The 23781-nt window shown below is 43.0% G+C and overlaps 1 protein-coding gene across 1 annotated transcript in view; it reads left to right on the top strand.

The window, feature by feature from the left end:
* The first annotated feature begins 484 nt into the window (after positions 1 to 484).
* Positions 485 to 23781, top strand: part of LOC116275843 (RNA polymerase-associated protein LEO1) — a 39356-nt gene continuing 16059 nt past the window's right edge. The window contains exons 1-7 of the mRNA XM_031668684.1: positions 485 to 692; positions 11494 to 12249; positions 15556 to 15660; positions 17348 to 17442; positions 18041 to 18186; positions 19563 to 19647; positions 23674 to 23768. Coding sequence (XP_031524544.1) covers positions 635 to 692; positions 11494 to 12249; positions 15556 to 15660; positions 17348 to 17442; positions 18041 to 18186; positions 19563 to 19647; positions 23674 to 23768 — 1340 coding nt within the window. The 5' untranslated portion in view covers positions 485 to 634. The remainder of the gene's footprint in view (positions 693 to 11493; positions 12250 to 15555; positions 15661 to 17347; positions 17443 to 18040; positions 18187 to 19562; positions 19648 to 23673; positions 23769 to 23781) is intronic.

Genomic DNA, 23781 nt, shown 5'->3' with positions numbered 1-23781 from the left:
CTCAGGCAATCCGCCCGCCTTGGCCTCCCAAAGTGCTGGGATTACAGGCGTGAGCCACCGCGCCCGGCCAAAAAAATGGTCATTTAAAGCTTAAAAAAGCTATTTGTTAACATGGATATTATTTTTAAATGAATTAACTTAAAAATTTATTGCCGTATTAGTAAGAATACAGTAAATATCAATAGCTGTACCCCACGTAAACAAAAGCTCTTTGGCATCCTCAACAATTTTTAAGAGGGTGAAGGGGTTTGGGATGAAACAACTGGATAATAGCTGCTCAGTAAGAAACAAAGGGCTTCAGGCCTGACTCGCGATAGGTTTAATTCAGCCAGAGGCCCTTCCCCAGGGAGCCCCAGTCACCGCCCAAACCATCCGCACCCGCACCCACACCCAAACGCAGGACGCCCCGCCCCCCGGTAAGAATCCTGGCAAATAACAGACATTGACGAAATGGCCTGGCTTGTATACCATACACACCCGGGAGAGGCTAGGTTCACTGGGCAAGCGAAAACTAGGTCACAGAAGGAAGTGTCTTCAGCGAATCTTTGCGACACTGTCGTGTTTCGGTGGTTCCGTGCCGTAAAGAGAGGCCGGGAGCTGCCCCTAGCCGAGGCAGCAGCGGACGTGAGCGACAATGGCGGGTATGGAGGAGCTCTTCGGGAGCGACGCCGACAGCGAAGCTGAGCGTAAAGGTGGGTTCACTGGGCTTCGGAGGATGGGTGCGTGGCAGGCCTTCCGCTGTGGGAGCCGGACAACCGTGGAGGCTCCGGCGCCGCGGGCAAGAGGTGGCATTTCCTCCACTCCTGCCTCAGCGCCCCCTGCACTCCCGGAGGTGCCATCCTCCTCCGGCGGGCGGGATGGAGAGTCAGACACAGTCTGCGCCTCGAGGCTCTGGGTGTCGGTGGAGTTGATGGTGCCTGGGAGCTTGTGGAGCGAAGGGGGCGCAGGGCAGTGGTGGAGGTGCAGGCGAGCCTGCGCAGCGCGGGTAGGAACGTTGGAGTCCTGTTCCGCCTTGCCTTGCACAGGCCAGCGCAGAGTAAGAGCTGTTTGTGAATGAATGGAAATGAATGCAGGAATATGGGATGGGGTAGGCGAATTTACAGATGACCTCAGAATGCCCTCTTGAATGAAACAAGAGCATGGTGTGATAGGGTGCTTGAGATGTCTGAATGAGGGATCTGAGACGGATAATGGGATGGGGTTACAGATAGATGTTTCACATTGGAGAGTATATGTTCTCTAAGAGCTTGTACAGAAACTACAGAATTTCCGGAGTCTGTGATGTTAGATTGGGGAGTGCATGGGGTTTGTGTGCAGAGAGGAGGAATGAAGGATTTGTTGATGAAATGAATGAATTAGTCTATGTGCATGTTGCATGAAAGTATTTCTGGCACAGGATTGTGGGTGTTTTTTTAAAGTTTACTTTTTTAGAGACAGGATTTCACTTTGTTGTTCAGGTTGGCCTTGAACCTGGGCTCAGGCCATCCTTCTGCCTCAGCCTTCAAGTAGTTGAGACTACGGGCATATGAAATATGAATAGGAGCTATTTGAAGTGAGAAAGAACCCAAGACCAAGTTCAGAATTCTTGCAACCCTCTAGGCTCCAAGTAACGTATCTGTGTACTTTTTTTCCTTAGTAAAATGCATTGTTCGGTGGTTCTTTTTCTTTCCTCCTCCATTTTCTCCAACTCCAATTTATTCATCATTTCTAGAGTGTAGTGAAGGCAGCACTAGGTTGAGGTACAGAGAACTAAATTCTAGTGTGAAGGCTTTACAGGGATGGGTATCCAGGAGATGCTAGTCAGAATAAGTGTGGAAATATAGAGCTCCGTATACTAACTCTTGTTCCACTACTTTTGCTCATGTTTTCATTTTTTCCTCATTTTTACTTGTGTATATCCCATTCACCCTTCAAGGCACAGTTCTATGTGAACCCTCCCATGGCTAATTTTCATGAAGTTATGAATTAATTTGATAAGTATTGATCCCCTATTGTGTTCCAGCTGTTTTGCTAGATTTTGAGGGCACAATGAAAAGATGATCCCCTTACCTCCCAGCTTACATCAGTGCTTAATACATAATTGATTAACTGGATAAGTAGAAACAATAGTTTCATAAGGTGTACCCTGCAATGCTGTCGCATTGCAAACTCGGTGTATAGGGAGGTGAGGAGTGGAGCTGGTTGCATCTCTGGGCTTCATGTTTTACCTTCTTGTAAGTCCATTGAGACTTTCTTCCAGGATTTACTTCCAAATCTGGTATGCTATCCTTGAAGATTGCTGTTGGTCCTGAAGATTGTATGGATATGATTCCTTTTATGCCTAGCATATTTCATTATCTCCCTGGTCTGTGGGAGTTGTGGAAAATAACTACATCTGATAACTCTTGTTTTTTTAGATGGAGTCTTGCTCTGTCGCCCAGACTGGGGTGCAGTGACCCGATATTGGCCCACTGCAAGCTCCACCTCCTGGGTTCACGCCATTCTCCTGCCTCAGCTTCCTGAGTAGCTGGGACTACAGGCGCTGGCCACCACGCCTGGCTATTTTTTTTTTTTTTTTTTTTTTTTGTATTTTTAGTAGAGACGGAGTTTCACCGTGGTAGCCAGGATGGTCTCGATCTGACCTTGTGATCCGCCTGCCTCGGCCTCCCAGAGTGCTGGGATTACAGGCATGAGCCACTGTGCCCAGACTACATCCGATAACTCTTATTTTAACAATGAGTAGAACTTCTACCTAGGCCTAGCATGCTGCTTCCAAGTATAAATATGCCAGTTCTTAATTTCTTTCAACAATGTTTTGTAGTTTTCATTGTGTAAGTCCTGCACTTCTTAGGTTAAATTTATTACTAAGTATTTTATTCTACTGGATACTATTGGAAGTGGAATGGTTTTTTCTTTCCTTTTTTCTTTTTTTTTTTTTTTTTTTTTTGAGGAGTTTCACTTGTTGCCCAGGCTGGAGTGCAATGGCGCGATCTCAGCTCACTGCAGCCTCCGCATCCCAGGTTCAAGCAATTCTCCTACCTCAGCCTCCTGAGTAGCTAGGATTACAGGTGCCCACCACCATGCTCAGCTAATTTTTGTATTTTTAGTAGTGATGGAGTTTCTCCATGTTGGCCAGGCTGGTCTCGAACTCTCGACCGCAGGTGATCAGCCTGCCTCAGCCTCCCAGAGTGCTGGGATTACAGGCGTGAGCCACCACGCCTGGCTGCAAGTGGAATGGTTTTCTTAATTTCATTTTGAATTATTTAATGCTAGTGTATGGAAATACAACTGATTTTTGTATGTTGATCTTATATTCTGCAACCTTGCTGAATGTATGAGCTGTAATCTTCTTGTGTGTGTGTGTGTGTGTGTATTCTTTAGGATTTTCTATATGTAAGATCATGTTGGCTGGGTGCAGTGGCTCACACCTGTAATCCCAGCACTTTGGGAAGCCAGGACAGGAAGACCATTTGAACCAGGAGTCCAAGGCTGCAGTGAGCTATGATTGTACCAGTACATTCCTGCCTGAGCAACAGAGCAAGACCCTGTCTCTTAAAAAAAACTCTTGGGAGGTGGAGGATCACTTGAGGTCAGGAGTTTGAGACCATCCTGGCCAACATGGCGAAATCCCGTCTCTAATAAAAAGACAAAAGTTAGCCAGGTGTGGTGGCACACGCCTGTTGTCCCAGCTACTTGGGAGGTTGAGGTACAAGAATCACTTTAACCGGGGAGGCAGAGGTTGCAGTGAGCTGAGATCACACGACTGCACTCCAGTCTGGGTGACAGAGGAAGACCCTGTCTCAAAAAAAAAAAAAGAAAAAAAACACATATCTATGAAAGAGACAGTTTTACTTCCTTTCCAATTGGTGTGCTTTTAATTTCTTTTTCTTGCCTAATTGCCACAGCTAGAACTTTTTGTAAAATGTTGAATAGGAGTGGTGACAGTAGACATCATTGTGTTGTCTCTGATCTTAGGAAGAAACCATCTAGGATTCCACCATTACATATGATGTTATCTGTGAGTTTTTTTTTGTAGGTGCTTTTGATCAGGTTGAGGAAGTTCACTCCTGTTCCTAGTTTGTTGAATGGCATCAAGAGAAGGTGTTGGATATCAGATGCTTTTTCTGCGTTGATGATCACATGATTTTTTTCTTTATTCTTTATATAGTGTTTCGCTTTGATTCATGTTTAGATATTGAACTACCCTTGTAATACTAGGATAAATCCCACTTGGTCATGATGTATATTCTGTTTTTTTTTTCTCTCTCCTTTTTTGAGACAGGATCTTGCTCTGTTGCCCAGGCTGGAGTGCAGTGGCGCAACCTCAGCTCACTGCACCCTCTACCTCCAGGACTCAAGCCATCCTCACACCTCAGCCTCCTGAGTAACTGGGACTACAGGCACATACCACCACATCCAGCTAATTTTTGTAATTTTAGTGGAGGTGGGATGTTGCTATTTTGGCCACACTGGTCTTGAACTTCTGGGCTCAAGTGATCTGCCCACCTCAGCCTCCCAAAGTGCTGGGATTACAGGTGTGAGCCACCTCACCCAGCTTGGTATATATTCTTTTAATATGCTTTAGGGTTTGATTTGGGAGTATTTTTAAAGTGGTTTTTTCATCTCTATTTTGGTGGATAATTTGTCTGTAGTTTTCTTGTGATGTCTTGTTCTGGCTTTGGTAGAAGGGTAATATTGACCTCATAGAATGAGGTAGGAAGTGTTCCTTCACTTCAGTTGTTTGGCAGAGTTTGAGAAGGATAGGTGTTAAATCTTTAAAAACATTCAGTAGGATTTACCAGTGAAAGCATCTGGTCTTGGGCTTTTCTTTGGTGGAAAATTTCCCATTATTGATTCAAACTCTTGGTTATAGGTCTATTCAGATTTTCTATTCCATTTTGAATCAGTTTTGATAATTTGTGTGTTTCTAGGAATTGATCAGTTTCATCTAAGTTGTCTAATTTGTTAGTATATCGTAGTTTATAGTATTCTCTTATAATCCTTATTATTCCTGTAAAGTTGGTAGTAATGTCCTCACTTTGATTCTTGATTTTAGTAATTTTAGTTTTCTTTTTTTTTCTTTGTCATTCTAGCCAAAGCCTTGTCTGTTTTTTGATGTTTTCAAAGAACAGACTTTTGGTTTAATTAATTTTCTTCATTGTTTTTCTATTCTCTATTTCATTTATCATTGCTCTAATTTTTTTTTTTTTTTTTTGAGATGGAGTTTCGCTCTGTTGCCTAGGCTGGAGTGCAAGGGCATGATCTCGCCTCACTGCAACCTCCGCTTCCTGGGTTCAAGTGATTCTCCCGCCTCAGCCTCCTGAGTAGCTGGGATTATAGGTGGCTGCCACCACGCCCGGCTAATTTTTGTATTTTTGTAGAGATGGGGTTTCAGCATGTAGGCCAGGCTGGTCTTGAACTCCTGACCTCAGGTGATCCACTCGCCTCGGCCTCCCGAAGTGCTGGGGATTATAGGCGTGAGCCACCGTGCCTGGCCTCTAATTTATTATTTCCCTCTTTCTGCTTGTTTTGGGTTTAGTTTTCTTTTCAGTTTATTAGTTTTCTTTTTCTGATTCCTTAAAGTGAATGAATGGTTAGGTTATTGACTTGAGATTTTTTTTTTAAACAAAGTTTTTTACAGATATATATGTGTGTGTGTATATATATATATTTTTGTTGTTGTTGTTGTTGTTTTTTGAGACGGAGTTTCACTCTGTCACCCAGGCTGGAGTGCAACGGCATGATCTCGGCTCATTGCAACCCCCGCCTCCCGGGTTCAAGCAATTCTCCCGCCTCAGCCTCCTGAGTAGCTGGGACTACAGGCACGTGCCACTACACCCGGCTAATTTTTGTATTTTTCGTAGAGATGGGATTTCACTATGTTGGCCAGCCTGGTCCCGGACTCCTGACCTTGTGATCCACCTATCTCAGCCTCCCAAAGTGCACTGGGATTACAGGCATGAGCCACCATGCCCAGCCTAATTTTTTTGAGCACCTTGAGGACAGTTTTCATTGTATCCTTAAGTTTTTTCCCCCCAACCTCTGGGAGCACAGAACATGTTTCCTTACGTATTGGTATGCTGTGTTTTCTTTTTTCTTTTTTTTTTGGGGGGGGATGAAGTCTCGCTCTTGTCCCCCAGGCTGGAGTGCAGTGGCACCATCTTGGCTCACTGCAACCTCTACCTCCCAGGTTCAAGTGATTCTCGTGCCTCAGCCTCCTGAGTAGCTGGGACCACAGGCATGTGCCACCACACTCAGCTAATTTTTTTGTTTTTTAGTAGAGACTGGGGCTTCACCATGCTGGCCACGCTGGTCTCAAACTCCTAACCTCATTGTATCCGCCCGTCTCGGCCTCCCAAAGTGCTGGGATTACAGGCATGAGCCACTGTGCCTGGCCTGTGTTTTCATTTTTATTTGTCTCAAAATATTTCCTAATTTTCTTTGCGATTTCTTTATTTTTTTATTTTTTGAGACAGAGTCTTCCTCTGGTTGCCCAGGCTGGAGTGCAATGGCGCGATCTTGGCACACTGAAGCCTCAACCTCCCTGGCTTAAGTGATTCTCCCACCTCAGCCTCCTCAGTAGCTGGGACTACAAGTGCATGCCACTGTGCCTGGCTATGTTTTTTCTTCTCTTTTTTTCTTTTTTTTTTTTTTGGCATTTTTAGTAAAGATGGGGTTTTGCCATTTTGCCCAGACTGGTCTCAAACTGCTAGACTCAGGCAATCTGCCCCCTTCAGCCTCCCAGAGTGCTGGGATTACAGGTGTGAGCCACCGCACCTGGCCCTCCATGTGATTTCTGTGAGTCCTTAGTTGTTTTAAAGTGTGTTTAATTTCCCCAAGTTTATGAATTTTTCAGATTTCTTTTTGTTACTGATTTCTAATTTTAATTCACTTGTGGTCAGAGAATGTATTTTGTATGATTTCAGTTTTTTAAAATGTTTGAGACTTGTTTTGTATCCTAGCATGGTCTATCCTGGAGAATGTTCCATATGCACTTGGGAAGATGCTATTGTTGGATGCAGCGTCCTATTGATTGTCTGTTATGTCTAACTGGTTTATAGTGTTGCTCAAGTCCTGTGTTTATTGATCTTTAATCTAGCAGTTCTATCCATTATTTTATTTTTTTGAGACAGGGTCTTGCTCTGTCACCCAGGCTGGAGTGCAGTGGCGTGATCTTGGCTCACTGCAACCTCCGCCTCCCAGGTTCAAGTGATTCTTCTGCCTCAGCCTCCCTAGTAGCTGGGATTACAATAGGTGCGTGCCACCACACCTGCTTAATTTTCGTATTTTTAGTAGAGACGAGGTTCACCATATTGGCCATGCTAGTCTTGAACTCCTAACCTCAAGTGATCTGACCACTTCGGCCTCCCAAAGTGCTGGGATTACAGGCGTGAGCCATCATGCCTGGCCAGTTCTATCCATCATTGAAGTCTCTGACTATTATGTTGAACTGTCTATGTTTCCCTTCATTTCTCTTGGTTTTGTTTTTAGGTGCATATGTGTTTATAATTATTATATCTTCATGATGGATTTAATGATCCTTTGTCTTTTGTAACAATTTCTGTTATAAAATCTGTTTTGTCTAATATTAGTATACCTACTACAGCTCTCTTTTGGTTACTATTTACATGTAATATCTTTCTGTCCTTTTGCTTTCAACCTGTTTGTGTATTTGGTTCTAAAGTGAGTCTCTTGTAGACAACATATATCTAGTTGTTATTTTCATCACCCCCAAATAAAACACTGTGCTCATAAAGCACTTACTCCCCATATGCTCCTTCCTCCAACCCCTGTCTGCTATTGTTTCTGTACTTCTCTGTTCTGGGAATTTCATACAAATTGAATCATGCATTGTGGTCTTTTGTGTCTGGCTTCTTTTACTTAGCATAATGTCTTCAAGGCATTGTAGCTTGTATCAGTACTTCATTCATTTTTAATGACTTAATAATATTCCATTGAATGTATATATCCTAAATTTGTTAATCCATTTATCTATTGATGGACTTTGGGTTGTTTGAATTATGCTACTGTAAACATTCTTGGTTCAGGCAGGCGGATTTGCCTGAGCTCGGGAGTTGAAGACCAGCCTGGGCAACATGGTGAAACCCTGTCTCTACTAAAAATACAAAACGTTAGCCAGGTGTGGTGGTACATGCCTGTAGTCCCAGGCACTCAGGAGGGTGAGGCATGAGAATCACTTGAACCCGGGAGACAGAGGTTGGAAGTGAGCTTAGATTGTGCCACTTTACTTCAACCTGGGTGATAAAGTGAGACTCTGTCTCCAAAAAAATAAACCAATAAATTCATGTACATGTTTGGGTGCCTGTTTTTAATTTTGGGAGGAGGGTATTATGTAGGAGTGCAGAGTCATATGGTAAATCTTTAATATTTTGAAGAGCAGCCAAACTGTTTTCCATAGTGGTTGAGCCATTTTACATTACCACCAGCAATGCACCAGGGTTCCCTTTCCCCACATCTTTGCCAACAGTTATTTTAAGTTTTTATTTCTTTCTAAAATAGCCATCCTTGATGTTATCAAGTGGTGTCTCATTGTGGTTTCAGTTTACACTTTGCTGAAGGCTAATGATGTTGAACCTCTTTTTTTTTTTTTGACGGAGTCTCAGTCTGCCGCCGAGTAGCTGGGATTACAGGCACCCGCCACCATGCCCTGCTAATTTTTGTATTTTAAGTAGAGATGGGGTTTTGTCATGTTGGCCGGCTGGTCCCAAACTCCTGACCTCAGGTGATCTGTCTGCCTGGGCCTCTCAAAGTGCTAGGTTCAAGCGATTCTCCTCCCTTAGCCTCCCGAATAGCTGGGATTACAGGCGCCTGCCACCACACCCTGCTAATTTTTGTATTTTTAGTAGACATGAGGTTTTGCCATTTTGGCCAGGCTGGTCTCAAACTCCTGACCTCAGGTGATCCACCTGCCTCGGCCTCTCACAGTGCTGGGATTACAGGTGTGAGCCACTGCGTCCAACCGTTGAACATCTTTTCATATACTTATTGGCCATTTGTGTAACTTTGTTTGGAGAAATGTCTATTCAAGTCCTCTGTCTGTTTTAAAAAATTGGTTTTAGGCCGGGTGCGGTGGCTCACTCCTGTAATCCCAGCACTTTGGGAGGCTGAGGTGGGTGGATCACCTGAGGTCAGGAGTTCGAGACCAGCCTGGCCAACATGGTGAAACCTTGTCTCTACTAAAAATACGAAAGAAATTAGCCAGGTGTGGTGGCGTGTGCCCATAAACTCGGGAGCTGAGGCAGGAGAATCGCTTGAGGGAGGCAGAGGTTGCAGCGAAACAAGATTGACCACTGTACTCCAGCCTGAAGGATACAGAGAGACTCAGTCTCCAAGAAAACAAACAAAAAACACAAAAAAATTGGTTCTATTGTTGAGTTATAAATGTTCTTTGTATATTTTGGGTAGTAGACACTTATCAGATACATGGTTTGCAAATATTTTCTTCCATTCTGTAGGTTGTTTTTTTCACTTTCGTTTTTTTTTTTTTTTTTTGAGATGGAGTCTCACTCTGTCGCCCAGGCTGGAGTGCAGTGGCGTGATCTCGGCTCGCTGCAACCTCCACCTTCCAGGTTCAAGTGATTCTTCTGCTTCAGCCTCAGCCTCCCAAGTAGCTGGGACTACAGGCGTGCACCACCATGCCTGGCTAATTTTTGTATTTTTAGTAGAGACGGGGTTTCACCATGTTGGCCTGGCTGATCTCAAACTCCTGACCTCAGGTGATCTGGCCAGCTTGGCCTCCCAGAGTGTTGGGATTATAGGCATGAGCCACTGCGTCGGGCCTACTTTCTTAATAACGTCCTTTGCTGCACAAAAGTTTTTCATTTTGTGGAAGTCCAATTTATGTTTTCTTTTGTCTTTCATATCACCTTAGTTTTTGAAGCATAATTGTACTGAATATAAAATTCTTGGTTGACAGTCTTTTTAGCACTTTGAATGTGTCCTCTTATGGTTGCCTCTGGGCTTCCTTGGTTTCTGATGAAAAATCAGCTGTTGGCCGGGCGTGGTGGCTCAAGTCTGTAATCCCAGCACTTTGGGAGGCTGAGACGTGTGGATCACGAGGTCAGGAGATCGAGACCATCCTGGCTAACATGGTGAAACCCCGTCTCTACTAAAAAATAACAAAAAACTAGCCGGGCGCGGTGGCGGGCGCCTGTAGTCCCAGCTACTCGGGAGGCTGAGGCAGGAGAATGGCGTGAACCCGGGAGGCGGAGCTTGCAGTGAGCTGAGATCCGGCCACTGCACTCCAGCCTGGGCGACAGAGCAAGACTCCGTCTCAAAAAAAAAAAAAAAAAGAAAAATCAGCTGTTACTCTTATTGAGGGTTCCTCATATCGGATGAACTGCTTCTCTTTTGCTGCTTTTGGAATTGTTTCTTTGTCTTTGACAGTTTGATAACAGTGTATCTAGGTGTGAACCTCTTTAACTTTATCCTACTTGTCATTTGTTGAACTTATTGGATGTGTAGATCTATATTTTTCATAAATTTGGGAGGTTTTCAGCTATCGTTTATTTATTTATTTTTTTGAGACAGAGTCTCGCTCTATCACTCAGGCTGGAGTGCAGCGGTGTGGTCTTGACTCACTGCAACCTCCACCTCCCAGATTCAAGCGATTTTCCTGCTTTCAGCCTCTCAAGTAGCTGGGATTACAGGCTTGCACCACCATACCCAACTAACTTTTGTATTTTTAGTAGAGATGGGGTTTTACCATGTTGGCGCGGCTGGTCTCGAACTCCTGACCTCAAGTGATCTGCCCACCTTGGCCTCCCAAAGTGCTGGGATTACAGGTGTGAACCACCGTGCCTGGCCTCAGCTATTATTTATTTAACAATTTTTTCTGCCCATTTCTCTTCTTCTGAGACTCCATTATGCATACAATGGTATAACTTAAGTGTCCCATAAATCTTTTAGGTTCTGTTCATTTCTCTTTATTCTTTTTTCTTTCTGTTTCTCAGACTGGACAGTCAAATTGACGTTATCTTCAAGTTTACCGATTCTTTCTTTTTCCTGCTCAAATCTTTGGTTGCGCCCCTCTAGTGACTCTTTGATTTTAGTTATTGTATTTTTCCTTTTCTTTTTCTTTTCTTTTTTTTTTTTTTTTGAGACAGAGTCTCACTCTGTTGCCCAGGCTGTAGTACAATGGCACTGCCTCTTCCGCCTCCAGGGTTCAAGTGATTCTCCTGTCTCAGCCTCCTGAGTAGTTGGGATTACAGGCGTGCACAACCACGCCCGGCTAATTTTTGTATTTTTAGTAGAGATGGGGTTTCGCCATGTTTGTCCGGCTGATCTCGAACTCCTGACCTCAGGTGATCTGCCCACCTCGGCCTTCCAAAGTGCTGGGATTACAGTCGTGAGCCACTGCACCCAGCCTTAGAATGTTAGTTCTGACAGTTTTTTTGCCAGTTTCTTTATTGCTTTTATGTTGGGATGGACTTTGGGACTGCCTTACTCTGCCTTTTTTTGCTGATGTTATCCTATGTTTATATGATCCCATAGATTCTGATTCTGGATCTGACTCAGATTCTGATCAAGAGAATGCTGCCTCTGGCAGTAATGCCTCTGGAAGTGAAAGTGATCAGGATGAAAGAGGTGATTCAGGACAACCAAGTAATAAGGAACTGTTTGGAGATGACAGTGAGGACGAGGGAGCTTCACATCACAGTGGTAGTGATAATCACTCTGAAAGATCAGACAATAGATCAGAAGCTTCTGAGCGTTCCGACCACGAGGACAATGACCCCTCAGATGTAGATCAGCACAGTGGATCAGAAGCCCCTAATGATGATGAAGACGAAGGTCACAGATCTGATGGAGGGAGCCATCACTCAGAAGCAGAAGGCTCTGAAAAAGCACATTCAGATGATGAAAAATGGGGCAGAGAAGATAAAAGTGACCAGTCAGATGATGAAAAGATACAAAATTCTGATGATGAGGAGAGGGCACAAGGATCTGATGAAGATAAGCTGCAGAATTCTGACGATGATGAGAAAATGCAGAACACAGATGATGAGGAGAGGCCTCAGCTTTCCGATGATGAGAGACAGCAGCTATCTGAGGAGGAAAAGGCTAATTCTGATGATGAACGGCCAGTAGCTTCTGATAATGATGATGAGAAACAGAATTCTGATGATGAAGAACAACCACAGCTGTCTGATGAGGAGAAAATGCAAAATTCTGATGATGAAAGGCCACAGGCCTCAGATGAAGAACACAGGCATTCAGATGATGAAGAGGAACAGGACCATAAATCAGGTAATACATTTATGAGAACCAGAATGGCTCAGAAAGAAGCATTCAGCTACAGCAGGGACCCATTTAGTCTTCTTTCATTCCCATCTTTGTTACCCTGTTTTTTCTCTTCTGTCCCTCCCTTTCAAACTTTTCTAACTCTAAAATACATTTTGCTTCTTTTAAATCTTTCTAATCTACTTATTCTTTCTTACTGCTTTCCCTTCCATTTGTTCATTGATGGGTCTGGGGAAAAACAATTTAAAGAGGACTTAAAATTGAGTCTTAGAGAGACGGATATGGTGTAAGAAGAGCTACATAATGAGTTAAGTTGGTTCCGTTTCTGTGGATAACTGAAGAGCATGCCTCGTGTGAGAGAATAGATTAGCCTGGGGAAAAAACAATCCCATTGAAGTGTCCCCCCCACAGAGCAGCTGTACTGAGATGTGGGCACCACTGCTGCCGTTCAGCTTTTTGAGATCCAAAATTTGATCATCCAGAGATGGTGAAGCTCTAAGGAGTTTACTCAAACTAGTCAAATTTACAAGATATTAATATATAAAATGGAATTGCAAAATTGTTTCAAGAGGCTCAGTTATTTCTCCCTTATCATCATATGTTTCCCCAGGGGCAAATCTACAGTGGATGCCAAATTATAATAATCAGGAGGTTGCCTGGGGAGTGTAATATGTAGAAAGTGCAAACATGGCTGGGTGATCTTAGTGGACAGTGTCACTGAGCCAAGACAGATTGATGTGCATATCCTCACCCTACAGAGACGAGCTAGGATTAAAGCACTCATTCCCTAAAGACTACAGGAGGCATACACCTGAACTGTGGTCCTGGACCCTGCTTTTATCATTGCCATTTAGACTATTCTGCTCAAGTTAACACATTCTTCATATAGAATGTATAAAGAATTAGAGATCATATTTCTTTGTATTATATAAAAGTTACCTTAATTGAGTTGAAGTCTTCCTGAAGTGATACATGGATTGCTTCATTTCCATAGGTGATTGATTATATTAATTATATTTTGATCCTATCTTCTTAGCTTAAATAGCATCTAACACACACCTCACAGGACAGCATTCAAAAACCACATCTTGGTGTTATTAGAAGAGGAGGGCAGCATATTTCCAGAGATGAATATAGATCTGTGTAGACTATGGGACTGCAGTAAGTTTTGAATAACTAAATCAGAGTAGAGGCTTTTTTTTTTTTTTTAATACTTTAAGTTCTAGGGTACATGTGCACAACGTGCAGGTTTGTTACATAGGTATACATGTGCCATGTTGGTTTGCTGCACCCATTAACTCGTCATTTACATTAGTTGTATCTCCTAATGCTATCCCTCCCCCAGCCCCCAACCCCCCGACAGGCCCTGGTGTGTGATGTTCCCCACCCTGTGTCCAAGTGTTCTCATTGTTCAATTCCCACCTATGAGTGAGAACATGTGGTGTTCGGTTTTCTGTCCTTGTGATAGTTTGCTGAGAATGATGGTTTCCAGCTTCATCCATGTCTCTCATGTCCCTGCAAAGGACATGAATTCATCCTTTTTTTTTTTCTTTTTTTTTTTTTTTTTTTTGAGACGGAGTCTCGCTCTGTCGCCCAGCCTAGCCTGGGAGTGCAGTGGCGTGATCTTGGCTCACTGCAAGCTCCGCCTCCCAGGTTCACGCCATTCTTCTGCCTCAGCCTCACGAGTAGCTAGGACTACAGGCGCCCGCCACCATGCCCGGCTAATTTTTTGTGTTTTTAGTAGAGATGGGGTTTCACCGTGTTAGCCAGGATGGTCTCGATCTCCTGACCTCATGATCCGCCTGCCTCGGCCTCTCACAGTGCTGGGATTACAGGCGTGAGCCACCACGCCCGGCCACTCATCATTTTTTTTTTTTTTGAGACGGAGTCTGTCACCCAGGCTACAGTGCAGTGGCACGATCTTAGCTCACTGCAACCTCCACCTCCTGGGTTCAAGCAATTCTTCTGCCTCAGCCTCCTGAGTAGCTGGGATTACAAGCATGCACCACCACACCCAGCTAATTTTTGTATTTGTAGTAGAGAGGAGGTTTCACCATGTTGGTCTGGTTGGTCTCAAACTCCTGACCTCAGGTGATCTGCCCACCTTGGCCTCCCAAAGTGCTGGGATTACAGGCAAGAGCCACCATGCCCGGCCAAAAGTAGGGTTGTTTTTACGGTTATCGGAAAGAATCTTTAAGGCTCGTGTACTACATCCCAAATACTAGCAGACCAAGTCAAGGGCAGGGTCATAGTAGGGAACCTTGTAGCTGGTCATCATGCTTATCTCTTACTAGTTCAACAGTGGTTCCATTGATTTTTGTGAAGTTTTTACGTAAACAATTGGACCTTCTAGAAATAATGATATATATGTCAGTTCCTTTCTAATATTTTTACCTTTTTTTCTCTGAAATTTGTCTTAGGTAAATTTGATAATAAGTTTTAGTGCTACTTTTCTCATTTCTACCAAGTTTTTCTATTTGCAGAAGCCAGTATTTATTTATTTATTTATTTATTTGAGACAGAGTCTCACTCTATCGCCCAGGCTGGAGTGCAGTGGTGAGATCTTGGCTCACTGCAACGTCCATCTCCCATATTCAAGCGATTGTCCTGCCTCAGCCTCCTGAGTAGCTGGGACTACAGGTGCACGCCACCACACCCGGCTCATTTTTGTATTTGTAGTAGAGATGGGTTTCACCATGTTGGCCAGGCTGGTCTTGAATTCCTGACCTCAAGTGATCCACCCACCTCGGCTTCCCAAATTGTTGGGATTACAGGAGTGAGCCACCACGCCTGGCGCCAGTATTTATTTTAAGAATTCTATTTTTTAAATCAACACACACTAGAGTTGATTTTTTTTTTGGCGGGGCGGGGGCGGTTCTGCATGTAAGCTCTATTCATGTTAACATATCTATAGATTTGTATAACCACCATCACAATCAGGATACAGAATAGATGTTACCCTGAAAAACTCCCTTACGCTATCCGTTTTGAGTCACATCTTTCTGCCATCCCTAAACCCTGGCACCTACTGGTGTCTTTTCTGTCACTATACTTTTGGCTTTTTGAAAATGTCATATAAATAGAGTCATATAGTAAATATGTAGTCTTTCAGATTGGCTTCTTTAACTTGGCATATAGCATTTTTGATTCATCCAGTTGGTTACATGTATCAGTAGTTCATTCCTGTTTATTGCTGAGTAGTAGTCCATTGTATGGGTGTATCACAATTTGTTTATCTCCAATATTGCTTTTAAAACACAAAATTCAACTAAGGCGACTGATTATGCAGAACTTCTAATTCTACCCTTTTAGAATCTGCAAGAGGCAGTGATAGTGAAGATGAAGTTTTACGAATGAAACGCAAGAATGCAATTGCATCTGATTCAGAAGTGGATAGCGACACTGAGGTGCCAAAAGGTACCCCTATTATTATTATTTTATATATATATATATGTATATTTCCATACCTTTCTGCATTTAATTGTAGTGCATTTCTAACCCTGAGTGTGTTTATCCCAGATCGCAAGACCCACAGAAAAAGTGTGGATACACTCAGTGTACCCAGAGAAGTTATATAGCTATGAGAAGCTGCTCATGCTTAATTAGTTGAATAAGAACTTGCTTCTTTGTAGTTTTTTTTTTTTTTTTTTTCTTCCCGAGACAGGGTCTCGCTCTGTCACCCAAGCTGGAGTGCAGTGGCGCAAGCTCAGCTTACTGTAACTGCTGCCTCCTGGGTTCAAGCAATTCTCCTCCCTCAGCTTCCTGAGTAGCTGGAATTACAGGAACGTACCACCATGCCTGGCTAAATGTTTTGTATTTTTAGTAGAGATACAGGGTTTCACTGTGTTGGCCAGGTTGGTCTTGAACTCCTGATCTCAAGTGTTCCGCCCACTTCAGCCTCCCAAAGTGCTGGGATTACAGGTGTGAATCACTGCGCCCAGTCTGTTTATAGTTAGAGTGAATTCATTATTAGGGGGCTGGCCTTCTTATTGGGGTGGAGGTTACAATGTCCATTCTTCAGTTTGAATAATGACAGTCTCAGTGTTTTGTTCCTAAGTTCTTAACAGATGAAGAAACTGATTCTTTGAGCTGTGAGTTAGATGAAGAGCTCATAAAAACCCAGTGTTGGCCAGGTGCAGTGGCTCACGCCTATAATCCCAGCACTTTGGGAGGCCAAGGTGGGTGGATCACTTGAGGCCAGGAATTCAAGACCAGCCTGGCCAATATGGTGAAACCCTGTCTGTACTAAAAATACAGAACATTAGCGGGGCGAGGTGGTATGCATCTGTAGTCCCAGCTACTCGGGAGGCTGAGGCACGAGAATCGCTTGTACTTGGGAGGCGGAGGTTGCAGTGAGCCGAGGTCACACCACTACACTCCAGCCTGAGCAAGAGTGAGACTCTGTCTCAAAACAACAGCAGCAACAACACCACCTACCGCCGCCACCACCACCACCACCACCACCACCACCACCACCACCACCTGGTATTGTAAGTTGGAAGGATGAAAGTAGTTCTACCAGCCAGGTGTGGCAGCTTCCTTTTTCCTGCCTTAGCCTCCCAAGTAGCTGGGATTACAAGCACCCATCACCACGCCCGGCTAATTTTTGTATTTTTAGTAGAGATGGAGTTTCACCGTGTTGGTCAGGCTGGTCTCAAACTCCTGACCTCAAGTGATCCACCCGCCTTGGCCTCCCAAAGTGCTGGGATTACAGGCGTGAACCACTGTGCCTGGACTGTAATTTTGAATCTGGGATAGACGTACGGAAAATAGGTGTCTGTGGAGTGCTTCAGCCCCAACTTTGAGCATCTAGACTGTAGGAAACATTTGGGCTCCTGGGGAATAAAGGAAGGTGGGAGAACAAGGATGGTAAAAATGAAAGGAGAAATAAGTGCCTCCTGTGCAGCTTGCCTTTCACTAGATTTGCCCCCTTCCCTCTCCCCACACTGTCTTTTTGGGTCTTTTGAGAGCCAGGCTCAGCATTATGTTTTGGGTGGTTTTCTGATGCTGGTCCAGAAACCTTGGGAATGTGCTGAAGTGATGAGCTGTGAAGAACCTTAGTTACAGATAGTAACACTAATGCCTTTTTCCTTCTGCACTGAAGATAATGGTGGAACCATGGATCTGTTTGGAGGTGCAGATGATATCTCTTCAGGGAGTGATGGAGAAGACAAACCACCTACTCCAGGACAGCCTGTTGTAAGTCAATTACTAACATGAACTTATTCAAGGCCAAGTATAAAGTTTCAAAGGTGAAGAGTCTCCTTTATTCTAAGAAAGCAAGTTGATAACTGAATTCTAGTACAAAAATACAATGAACAGATGACTTTCTTCATTATGTAGGGAGCTCTTGGTTATAAGGGGAATGGAAATAATTGCCAAACATGAGGTTGGTGTCATGCCTTAGGGGACTGAACTGTGACGACCTGTGATTTGAGAACCATTGACTTGAATGTTTTTCTTGCTCATGCCAAGAAGTGTCTGCTGTGTTGATAATCTTCTCTGGTTTTAATTGATAGAGTGACTTCATATTAAAGTGTTAATTTCACACTTTTGTTGATGAGTGTTTGGAAGATAGATTTATCATAAAGGAGATAGTTTCTTGAACTGAGGTATCCAAATTGATCTTGTTTCCCATTTTGTGTGTGGGTGGGTTCAGATGGGGACTGGGGGCTTCTTTAGTCCTAAAGTGATACCTAATTATGTTTCTTGCACCCCAGAGTAATTAAAGGGTGGAGGTTGAAGGAAGCCATTTCTAAGCTCCCATCAAGCTCCAAACTTCTGATTCTTTCACTAGGATGAAAATGGATTGCCTCAGGATCAACAGGAAGAGGAGCCAATTCCTGAGACCAGAATAGAAGTAGAAATACCCAAAGTAAACACTGATTTAGGAAACGACTTATATTTTGTTAAATTGCCCAACTTTCTCAGTGTAGAGCCCAGGTAAGGAAATCCATTAAAATTTTTTCAGGATGTTGAATAGAAATACATAGAATGTTTATTTTTCTTATTTCGCATTGAGTTTACAAATCACAAAAATGGAAAATTGATCATGTATCTCTGAAAAAATTAGTCAAGCACATCCTGAGATAGAAAAAATATGTATTGGTAGGGGAGGCTTTTATTTTATTTTATTTTATTTATTTATTTTTTTTGAGACGGAGTCTCGCTCTGTCGCCCAGGCTGGAGTGCAGTGGCCGGATCTCAGCTCACTGCAAGCTCCGCCTCCCGGGTTCACGCCATTCTCCTGCCTCAGCCTCCCCAGTAGCTGGGACTACAGGCGCACACCACCTCGCCCGGCTAGTTTTTTTTGTATTTTTTAGTAGAGAGGGGGTTTCACCGTGTTAGCCAGGATGTTCTCGATCTCCTGACCTCGTGATCCACCCATCTCGGCCTCCCAAAGTGCTGGGATTACAGGCTTGAGTAGAGGAGGCTTTTAATGCTATAACTGTTTTGAGCAGTTTGATACTTTCTTATGAATTAACAGACACCACAGGTCTTCAAGATATTTTTTTAAGTAGTACAACCTTGAAAAGGCGGAAATTGAAAGTGATGAAATTTGCTAGAGAAATGCCAGTGTCCATTGTAGCAACTATTGTTGGTCTAGAAAAGGTAATGGTTTTGGACAATTAGTGTTTGATGGGTATTATTTACTAAGTTTATTCAAACTCTTGTGCTTTAAAAATTTTTTTTTCCACAGGCACGATGATGTTGAAAACTAGAGCATATGTTGCCTATTCTTTGGCAGAATTACATAATAAGAAGAAAGGATATTTTGAATATTTACCCTTGCTTGTACTTTATTTCAAGCAATATGTATTAACAACAAGTTTTAAGAAGTAAAATTATTGGCTGGGCATGGTGGTTCACGCCTGTAATCCCAGCACTTTGGGAGGCTGAGGTGGGTGGATCACCTGAGGTCGGGAGTTTGAGACTAGCCTGACCAACATGGAGAAACACCCTGTCTCTACTAAAAGTACAAAATTAGCCAGGCATGGTGGCACATTCCTGTAATCCCAGCTACTCGGGAGGCTGAGGCAGGAGAATCACTTGAACCCGGGAGGTGGAGGTTGCAGTGAGCCGAGATCGTGCCATTGCATTCCAGCCTGGGCAACAAGAGCAAAACTCATCTCCAAAAAAAGAGAAAAGTAAAATTACTACTTCCTTGAAGTTAAGCATGAAGATATTGATCATTATGATTTTAAAAATTATATTATGATTTTTTGATATAATGGTATTTATTAATAGAGATGTTATTACATAGCAGTAATATTCTTTATAAAATATGATTAATAGTTTATTTGGAAAACAATTTGTAGACCTTTTGATCCTCAGTATTATGAAGATGAATTTGAAGATGAAGAAATGCTGGATGAAGAAGGTAGAACCAGGTTAAAATTAAAGGTACCATTTCATGCTTTTTCCTTTTTTTTCTTTTATAAAGTAAAACCTGGAGAACTAACTTGAAACTTGAGCTTTTGAAAGTGATTTTTTTTAGGCCAGGCGCGGTGGCTCAAGCCTGTAATCCCAGCACTTTGGGAGGCCGAGGTGGGCGGATCACGAGGTCAGGAGATTGAGACCATCCTGGCTAACACGGTGAAACCTCGTCTCTACTAAAAATACAAAAGATTAGCCGGGCATGGTGGTGGGTGCCTGTGCTACTCGGGAGGCTGAGGCAGGAGAATGGTGTGAACCCGGGAGGCGGAGCTTGCAGTGAGCCGAAATCCAGCCACTGCATTCCAGCCTGGGAGACAGTGAGACTCTGTCTCAAAAAAAAAAAAAAAAAGAAAGTGATTTTTTCACCTAACACTTCACTATATGGCTGTGTTCTTTTGATTGCTTTTGTTGACTATTAGGAGAAAATTTGTTGTACTAAATTCCCATTAATGCTTCTCTTTGATACCTCATACCATCTGGTCACACTATCCAAGGAGAGCCTCTAATCTTTTAAGTAAGGAGGCTGTAGGTTGAGTAGAAGTTTCATCTTTTTATTTTGAGACGTGGTCTTACTCTGTCATTCAGGCTGGAGTACGGCGGCACAAACACAGCTCTTGGCAGCCTCAATGTCCTGGGTTCAAGTGATCTTCCCATCTCAGCCTCCTGAGTAGCTGGGACTACAAAAAACATGCCACCATGCCCAGCTTTTGTTTTTTTTTTCCCCGTAGAGATGAGGTCTTAGCTGTGTTGCCCAGGTTTATCTTGAGCTTCTGAGCTCAAGTGATCCTCCCGCCTTTACCTCCCAAATTGCTGGGATTACAGGTGTGATCGCTACTGCACTTGGCCAAGTAGACATTTTAGAATTGAGTTGTACAAGGGAACAAGAGGTGGTTGAATGCATGATACTGAAACTGGAATTATGCATTTTCAGTTCTTAAATCTGAAGGATTTCCCATAAATTTCTTATTTTCCAGTGGGTATATATATATTTTTTGAGATGGAGTCTCGCTCTGTTGCCCAGGCTAGAGTGCAGTGGCACAATCTTGGCTCACTGCAACCTCTGCCTCCTGGGTTCAAGTGATTCTCCTGCCTCAGCCTCCCAAGTAGCTGAGATTATAGGTGTGCACCACCATGCCCAGCTAATTTTTGTATTTTTAGTAGAGACAGGGTTTCACAATGTTGGCCAGGTTGGTCTTGAACTCCTGACCTCAGGTGATCCACCCACCTCGGCCTCCCAAAGTGCTGGGATTACAGGTGTGAGCCACCACACCCGGCCTTGGTACCTTAAATAGTATTAAATTGTTAGAAAGGGATAGTCTGGCATTTTTTAGGTGCTGAATTTTTATATTTTTAATAGTACCATCTCTTCAATGTGGTGGATTAACAACTACCTAAATAACCTTGGTATAAGATGGTTTCTATCCAAAAACTTTTCAGTAGACTTCACTACTCCTCTTAATGGAAATGCAAATCAAATAAGAAAATTGAGATAAACAGATGCCAAGAATTTGTTCAGGATCACACAGTCAACAGATATAGTGCTTACACTATTTTTTTTTTTTTCCTGTCCTCCCTCTACCACCCATCTACTCGTCTCTGTTTATTAGCCCATCTGTTAATATTATTTCCATGGGACATGTGGATGTATTGATTTAGGCTTGTATCAATACATCTATTATATTTTTAGACCATGTGATACCAGATGCTAGTATGGGTATCAAACTTCCTAAATAAGGCTGGACATGGTGCCTCATACCTGTAATCCCAGTACCTTGGGAGGCCGAGGTGAGAAGACTGGCCTAGGAGTTTGAGACCAGCCTGAGCAACAGAGAAAGACCTTGTTTCTACTAAAAATAAAAAAAATTAGCCGGCAGAGATGGTGCATGCCTGTAGTCACAGCTACTCTAGGAGGCTGAGGTGGGAGGATTGCTTGAGCCCAGGAGTTTGAGGCTGCAGTGAGCTGTGATTGTGCCATTGCACTCCAGCCTGTGTGCCACAGCAAGACCCTGTCTCCCAAAAAAAAAAAAAAAATTTATAAATATGTATTTCACCCTAAAATTTCAGTGCATCAGACTATAAAATATTGGTGTTTAACATAAACTGTTGTCTTAAAACCTTGGTGTGTGATAGAAAATAACCCTGGACCCTTATTTTCTTGAGTGATGTTTAAGACTAGGCTGACCAGTCTTAAAGCATGTTGTAGTTAATTCTTTAAGAACAAGGAACCATGGAACCAGGTACAGCTTATGTACCTCTCTGAGGTTCCCCTGTCTTCAGAAATGCTATTATGTGTCCTTCATCCCGATAGATTAGGACCTAGCAATGTGTCCTATTATAGAATAATTACTATTTGAATCACTTTATATAATAGGAAGCATTTTTTTAGAATGGCTTCTCGATTAATAATGGCCTATTCGTTTTTTTGTTTTTTGTTTTGTTTTGTTTTTGAGATTGAGTCTTGCTCTGTCGTCGCCCAGGCTGGAGTGCCGTGGCACAATCTTGGCTCACTGCAACCTCCGCCTCCCGGGTTCAAGCGATTCTCCAGCCTCAGCCTCCCGAGTAGCTGGAATTACAGGCACGTGCCACCACACCTGGGTAATTTTTGTGTATTTTTAGCAGAGATGGGGTTTCACCATGTCGGCCAGGCAGGTCTTGAACTCCTGACTTCAGGTGATCCGCCTGCCTCAGCCTCCCAAAGTGTTGGGATTACAGGTGTGAGCCCCACGCCTGGCATATTTGTGTATTTATATGTGGCCAACCTATTGTGTGAGAGGGCAGACAGGAATAGTGACAGATTGTTTTGTTTTCATTCCTTACTAAGGAAAATTTCAAACATACGCCAATGTATTAAGAACAGTATAATGAACTCTCTCATGTGCCCATGACCCACTTCAACAGTCGTCAAGTTAACAATTTTTTGTCATCTCCACATTCCCCACCCCAGCTTCCCCAGACTATTCTGAAACAAATTTCAGGTATGACGCCATATTTAATTCATGAATATTATGGAGTTATTCAGTCAGCATACTTTATAGCTATTTGTGAGGAATAAATAGGGAAAGAGGAAAAACTGGAAGGGGGAATCATTAGGACCCAGTTGCACAGACATTTGCAACTAAGGGAGTGGAGATGCAGACGATCTCCTTGGGACTGGGAGCAGCTGTGTTTAGGATTGACACTGGGGGAACAGGCAGAGGGAAGCACGGTCTTGGCATTGGCAGTTTTCACATTGTTAGCTTCTGTCTGTCTGTTGCCAGCTTCATTCTCATTCTTTCTATCCTTGTCTGTCCTGTTTTGACTCTTCATTGTCATTTTAGTGGGTTTCCAGGAGGCAGCAGTGATAAACTGCATGCATTTAGCATGCTGTGTTTTCCTGGAGGTCCCACTGACTTTAATTTCAGTAACAGTGGTTTTCATTTGCCAACTCTGTCTGGTGTTTCCCCACCATGCAGGTAAGATAGGCTCTAAAACTATTGAAATCTGGGGTTTTAATTTTCATAGGGCACTTATTTATCCTTGCTCATATATGGGAAATTTTTCTCTTTGTGCCAATAGGCAGAGTTTTTGGTCTCATTTTTCTAGAGTTTTTAGCTCTGTGAGAGAACCTGCTTTATATAGGGGTTTCAATTCAAAATTTCTGCCTCACATGGACTCAAGTTTTATCGCCTGTCCCTTGTAATTCTTACTGTGTCTTAACGTATCTTGGGGTTACTGTACATTTAGTATCTGCCATCTGCTCAAATGCTCTAAGCTTTCTCTATGATTCTGATACTGGGAGTTCAGAAATTCACTTAAGCATATTTTTTCCCCTGCTTTTAATTTATCCAACATCTCTAGGTGATTAAGAGGGTTTCAGTGTTGTTCATTTTCCTGCCACACATACATCTGTCACCTCTGTATGCTTATTCTGTGATTATGTGCCTCTTGAGGAAGAAAAAGATGCATAGAATCATTTAAACTGTAATTTTCTAAAGTACTTGTGTTGTGAAACAGGTAGAAAATACTATAAGATGGAGGATACGCCGGGATGAAGAAGGAAATGAAATTAAAGAAAGCAATGCTCGGATAGTCAAGTGGTCAGATGGAAGGTGAGCACAAAAT

This window comes from Papio anubis, chromosome 7 (genome assembly GCF_008728515.1).
Source record: "Papio anubis isolate 15944 chromosome 7, Panubis1.0, whole genome shotgun sequence".
Lineage (NCBI taxonomy): Eukaryota > Metazoa > Chordata > Mammalia > Primates > Cercopithecidae > Papio > Papio anubis.
Note: the sequence above shows the minus strand (reverse complement) of the source record. Positions and strands in the feature narration are given on the sequence as shown.